This window comes from Octodon degus, unplaced genomic scaffold (genome assembly GCF_000260255.1).
Source record: "Octodon degus isolate 3935 unplaced genomic scaffold, OctDeg1.0 scaffold00005, whole genome shotgun sequence".
Taxonomy (NCBI): Eukaryota; Metazoa; Chordata; class Mammalia; order Rodentia; family Octodontidae; genus Octodon; species Octodon degus.
Window position 1 is genome coordinate 14,203,945 of NW_004524581.1, and position 6,525 is coordinate 14,210,469.

At 39.6% G+C, this 6,525-nt stretch overlaps 1 protein-coding gene and 1 non-coding gene across 5 annotated transcripts in view; both read left to right on the forward strand.

Moving 5' to 3' along the window:
* The window catches only part of Kat6b (lysine acetyltransferase 6B), a 205,595-nt gene that overhangs the window by 163,307 nt on the left and 35,763 nt on the right, over nt 1–6,525 (forward strand). For all 4 annotated transcript variants that reach the window (XM_023718838.1, XM_004624035.2, XM_004624036.2 and 1 more), the window contains exons 12-13: nt 842–1,003; nt 4,301–4,394. In XM_023718838.1, coding sequence (XP_023574606.1) covers nt 842–1,003; nt 4,301–4,394 — 256 coding nt within the window. The remainder of the gene's footprint in view (nt 1–841; nt 1,004–4,300; nt 4,395–6,525) is intronic.
* Nucleotides 2,011–2,136, forward strand: LOC111818775. The gene has a single exon (XR_002822686.1). It is a non-coding gene; the product is annotated as a U6atac minor spliceosomal RNA (small nuclear RNA).

Consider the following 6,525-nt stretch of genomic DNA (forward strand, 5'->3'; position numbering starts at 1 on the left):
CCCGTATGGCTCACAGGAGACTTGAGAATGGTCAAGTTCATTGTTAAAGAGCTCTGGTGAGCAAATATCCATTTCCCCTAAGAAATGTGTTAGGGAATCTGCTGTGCTTTCTGTTTTCAACAAGTAACTATGTTTGATCAAAAAAATTGGCATCTGTGCCTAGCCTCCTGTCTATAGCCATCAGTATCACAGCTTGATTCTTTTATTTTGAAGAGAAATAGTCTATAATCATGGTACTTATCGTAGGTTGAAATTCATCTCACTTTCTCTGTAAGTATTCCCAGCATAGAAATTTTATCTTTTCCAATTATATTTAAAATGATACTTGGGATCAAACCAAAATGGAAACCTCTTTTGCTAATCCATACTTCTAAAGAATTAGAATATTACAGTTCATTTATTTTTATGTGAAGTCCTTTTTAAAACAACATAAAATGTAACACACTTTAGGAGTTGTGTTTTTTTTTTTTACTTTAGAAGTATTTTGATCTCTACATTTTTTAAATTTAGATTTATTTGGTTAAATAAAGAGTTGGTGCTAATAACATTTCTAAATGCAGATAAAAATTACTTTTAGTAGTGTTTTGTTCTTTCTTTAGATGTCTTGAAGAGAAAAGCAAGCTACCTTAAAATTAATCTAGTTTTATTAGAGAAAAGGTGGAATTCTGAATTGCCAAGTGACAGCTGTTTTCTGGTTAACTTAATGCTTGTTTAATGGAGTGTTTTAATCTCTCAGTTTAGGATTTTGAAATAAAATTATGTGTTTTCTGAAATAGAAAAGGAACTATTTTATGTTGAGTGATATTTCCTTGTTGAATAATGTTGTCTTTCTTTTTGCTAGGTTGATGGGAATATGAGCAAAATTTATTGCCAAAACCTTTGCTTGTTAGCCAAGCTCTTCCTGGACCACAAAACGTTGTATTATGATGTCGAGCCATTCCTTTTTTATGTCCTTACAAAAAATGATGAAAAAGGCTGTCATCTGGTTGGATACTTCTCTAAGGTAAAACTAGAGCCAGCATGACCTTCATTTTCTTTTTTTTCAAATGTTTTTAGTAGAGCCCAGTTCTTTTGAACAGGGCTTTTTTATGGCCATAATTTGAATAAGTGACACATTTCTGAAAAGCACAGGTTCTTGTGTGGCTCATGTAAAAAGACAAGAAACAAAAGAACACGGTGCCTAGGAGATGTGTACAGGACCTCATCGCCGAGCGCTGTGCTGGCTGTCAGCCTCTGCATGACATTATAATCGGAGCTTTGCAGACCACCTAGCATCTTTGATTTTCTAAATGTTAAGTTCATTTTCCTTTCCCCCAGTGGTGTCAGACTTGAAAGATTCGGTGTAATGCAGCATCTGAGAGCACGTTCTTCTTCCTCATTGCCTTCCCTCTGCAGTCACCAGTATCAGTGAGATAGAACATTGGCATTTGGACAGTTGGGATACAAGGAGTGGTTTTACACTTCACTCTTATTCCTTGCCATTGTCTTAAGTTCTAAGGCAGCCCAACTTTTAGAAAGATCTCCTGTCCATCTGCTTGCCTGGGCAGGATGACATACTGAGGGGCAGGGGGCAGCTTTTCTGTGGCTGAGAGCAGTTTTCTAACATTCTGTGTAAAGGGTGCTAAGAAACTATGACTCACATGCTTTAGGGAAGAACAGGGTTTGGTGTTGTTTTTCAGGGGTAACCTTAGCTTTTCTTAGGCACCTTAAGAAAATGACTGCATAAGGCCAGGGAGATCGTTCGTTGGCATAAGCACCTGCCTGGCAAGTGCAAAGTCCTGAGTTCAATCTCTGGTACCAAAAAAAAGAAGAAAATGGTTAAAGGGATTCAGCCCAGGGTTTTCCACATATGATGCAACTGATCTTCCACTGAGCTATATTTGCAGTCATTTATATTTTATTTTGAGACAGGTTCTTGTTGAACTGTTCCGGCTGGCCTCAAACCTAGGATCCTCCTGAGTAGCTTTGAGGACAGACATGCTCTTGTGTGTCCAACAAAAGTGATGTTTCATGTTGTATGAAAGGAGAGAAGGTTAGCACTCCCCTTGACAAGGATGGAAGAGGCCCTCGGGCCTGACACCACGTATATGGTTAAGGCATTGCCACCTACTTCGTGGCATCTAACCACTGTTTTAGGGCTGGGGAGATGGCTCAGTGGAATAAGCACTTTCCTGGCAAGCACAAGCGCCTGAGTTGAATCCCCGGTTCCACCAAAAAAAAAAAAAGTGTTTCTCTGTGTTTAAACATAGACACTAGGGTCTGGGAGATAGCTCGGTGGCATAAGTACCTGCCTGGCAAGTTCAAGGTCCTAAGTTCAATCCCCAGTACCACAAAAACAAAAACAACAGACACAGTGGTGTCTGAGTTCTGCATCCTTCTTCAATCCTCTCCAGAGTCTCATGCTGTCCTCGGAGGTGGGGCAACACATGTAGTTAGTGTTGACTCCAGAAAGCTTGCTTCACATGTCCATTTTACTTGGAACAAACTCAACTTTTTTTACTTTGACTCCATTTCTTGTAGAGTGTGATACGAGCTGCAGTCATTTCTTAGTAGTCCAAAATTCTGATTCAGCTAGTTGTGGTGGTGCATGTCCATAAACCCAGCACTCAGGCTACGCAGGAGGATTGCCATGAGCTCAGGGCCATCTTAAGCTATATAGTGAGTTTAAGGGCAGTTTAGACTATATAGCAGGACCCTGAATAAACCAAAACAAAGCATAAATAAATAAATACCCAAAAATGCTGATACTTTTTGACAGGCTAGTGAAAAAAAATGATCTAAAACTGGGCCATGTTAAGTGACTACATGAAAGTTGACTCATATTCTGACATTTCACTTGGAATATGAATGACTTGGTGTTGTATTAAGGTCAAATATTAGAAGTCATTAGGCCATTCCAGAATAGCCAGGGAATGAATGGCTAAGATGGGGCTCATGAATATCATCACTTATGTAGGACTCTCCAACCAGGGTGGAAAGAAGTGCTCGTGGTGTCCAGATTAGCTTGTAACAGTCCGTGGTATATATTAAAGCCAAGAGAAAGGATCACAGTTGGATTAGATTTAAAGCCCCCCAAAGGTGGGCATAGTTCTGAACAAGAAAGTGAAAGTCATCAAGGATGTATGGTTCCCATCCACAGGCCATGTGTTTATAGACTGAGGGGCCCACACGTGCACCTTTGCAAAGTGTAACGCACTGTTTGAACTCGTGCCCTTGGCGTGCATGTCCAGTGGTGGGCAGTCCATCCTTTCAAGCAGATGGACTCACATTATTGCTTCCTCCTCATTTGGGTGAGGCTCTGCAGAAAGCAAACAATGTGTAAAAGTTGAGATCTCATCTTTTTCACAAAGAAACCTTTCGTTCTGCCCTGTAGGGTTTTTTCCACACTCATTTCCTGTGATCTTTCAAATAGGTTCATTACAGATCTGGGTGTTCTGAAAGCACTTCTTTTATGTGGTTGGTTCCATTTGTGGTCATTCTCATTTGTGGTTTATATTTGGCCAGAGCATTCACAACCTCAGAATCCTTTTCCAGGTATTCTTTGTATGTTTTGGTGGCTTCTGTGTACTCAGAATAAAATATTGCTGTTCTAATGCCTTGTCTCATACAAGTAGCAGATTCTTTATTAACTCTTAGCTGTTTCTCACCATATTGTACTGGTTTCAGACTATTGGTAGTATTTTGATCTTGCTTTGCTTGAAGCTCTGGGGTTTCTTACATTGTTTCTATTGTTTTGTGTTGTTTTACTAATTTGAGATGCAGATATTCATTTCTCTAGCTTTTTTATGTTGAGTTCATTCGCAAGAGAAATGTATTTGTGAACATCTCCCCACATGTCTGCTATTTTAGTTTCACTTGGGTGTTTGCTGAAAGTCAAAAGACAGATTTCTCTTAGAGTAGTAAATTATTATTGAGCAAGGCTGCCATTCAAATCCACACTTAATCTTAGCACTGAGTGTCTTTGAGTTTTTATTTTGTATATCCCAACTTATGTAAGCAAAGAAAGCATTTCTTCCATGTTGTCTGTATTTCATTTGGTTCCTATTTCCTTGAATTCATTATTATAAGTTATTTGAGTTTTATGGTACTGTCTTTCAAGAATAAAGAAGTAACTGAGAGGCGTGCCAGGAGCGAAGGCTTGTTGTCAGCTGCTAGTTGTTTGATTAACTCATTACTCTGGGTAATCCTGACCTTCCGCACTCTGGCCTTAGTGGACTGTTTCACGAGGACAGCGTCACAAGCAGGAGTTGCCCCCTTCAGCAGAGCTCTCACATACTCGATCTGTTTCTCCTTTCCCTAGGAAAAGCTTTGCCAGCAGAAGTATAATGTCTCCTGCATAATGATCATGCCCCAGCACCAAAGGCAAGGATTTGGACGGTTTCTCATTGATTTCAGTAAGTAAAGTGTTTATTCACTTTCATGATCCAGCAAACTGATGCCTCTTACAGGAAACAGTAACACATAAAACTTTATTTAACGTACTTTGTTGTTTTTATCAATAGATAATGGATTTTCTGTTTATATTCACGTAGGTTAGGAAATCTTCCACAAGTGAGTATGTCACTGCGCCTCACTTCCTGTGCTCTAGGAAATTGAGACCAGGTCTCTCTACTCGCATGCCCGGCTCACAAAGCCATTACCCTGAATGAACCTGCAGCATTGCATTCCTTTCTGTGGTGTTCATGTTCATTATCATGAAAAGCAGCAATTATTTGCCATTAAACATAAAGGAAGTGTTATTTAAAAGGATTTTTAGCTTTCTCAAATTTTGCCTGTAATCTTACACAGTGCAGAGCAGGAAAGGGATATTTCCATTTAGAAAAACAATTCCTTAGGTGGCCTGTCCTGAGCCTCAATAATAGAAATAAGTCTTATCTTGTTTTGTGTTAATTTCTTTTTTCTGTTATGGAACTTATTACAGCATTTGTAACTAGCACTTTCTCAAGAACATTTTATATAAGCTTGTATCTTCTGATTTTCCTCAGTTAAAAACACATGCATAAGTTTTTTTTGTTTTTTTTTTTTGATAAGTTTTTAAATTGATGCTTTTTTTTCCCTCCTTGTTAATATTACACTGGATAGGTATAAATGTGTGTTAAGCCTACGCTTGGAGAATTGATTTAAAATATCTCTGTGACCTGAAGGCCAGTATCATGTGGTAAGGGTCACTTCTGGCCGCGTGAAAATCCGTCACTCAGAACTGTGTAATTATCAGATTGGATTATAATTGGTCTGCAAGAAGGAAAATTTATCACATCACATGAACTTCATAAGTTATATTACATTGAAAAATCACAACGTAAGTTTGCTTCCAGAATCCATGTGGAAATATATTAAATTTATTAGATGGGAAAATATTAAGTCTGAGGATACAATAGCTGTATAGCTGTTTTGGATTGATTTGTATAGTTTATTGCTACTCAGACATACTGATTATTTTTATGTCTGTAGTTAGTATTTCTGGTTATCAGTATTTCTAGTCTGGGGTCGGCCTGATAGCTCAGTGGACTAAAGTGCCTGCTTAGGTAGAGCGCAGCAGCCAGGGTTCGATCCCTGGCTTGCCGTGCCAGCCCTGCCCACGTGCTACACTGAGTCAGCAATGGAGACTGGGCATGGTGGCCCACGCCTGTAATCCCAGTGCTTGGGAGGCTGAAAACAGGAGAATCACTGAGTCCGATCTATGTAATGAGACCCTGCCCTAAATACAGAAAGGAAAAAAGAGTTTCTAGTTTGAACTGTTTTTTTCCTGACTTAATTATGTGGGAAACTATCTCAGGAAGGATCCTCTTGCAGTTCATCATTTTTGTTTCATAGAGTCTTAGCTGAAATTATATCTGAAGGTAAAAGCGTTCGTCGTGATGCGGAGTTTTTCTGCAGCCACCATTCTCAATTACCATACTTGGCAGGAATCACAGTAGGCATTCAAGTACTAAACTTTAGATCGTGTGCATGCTTTTAGAATAAAGTAAGCACCTAGTTCAACGCTGAAGATCTTGCATGGAGTGCTTCCTTCCAGCCTACCTATTGGGCTGTTCCTTCACTAATGCCCATTTCCTCGGGTATTTGGGGAAGGTGGCCCCCCACCCCCCATCTTGTCTATGCTGCTCGTCCCTGACGTGACTTCTTCCTCCCCTTGCCTCTATCTGTTCAGAATGCTGCCCAGAAAGGAGAGGCCGTGCAAGATCCTTTCTTTTTGATGCTGCCTGAATTTTATCACATATCCTTCTTCGTTCCATATTCTTACACCCTGTTGACCCCTTTGTGTTAAGCATTAGGTGTATGAGTTACACCTCTGATGCTTTCTTTGTATCCATTAGTGATAGTTCTCTCAATAATCTGCATTAGATATATTTTTGTTTATTTCAGTTAAGCCCTCGAAGTAATATATTTGCTGTCCACAATTATGTTTTTCCTAAAATTAGTGGAAGGGCTAGGGATACAGCTTAGCAGCATAAAGCACCTGCCTGGCAAGTGCAAGGTCCTGAGTTTGATCCCCAGTACACACACACACACCCAGAGAAAAAG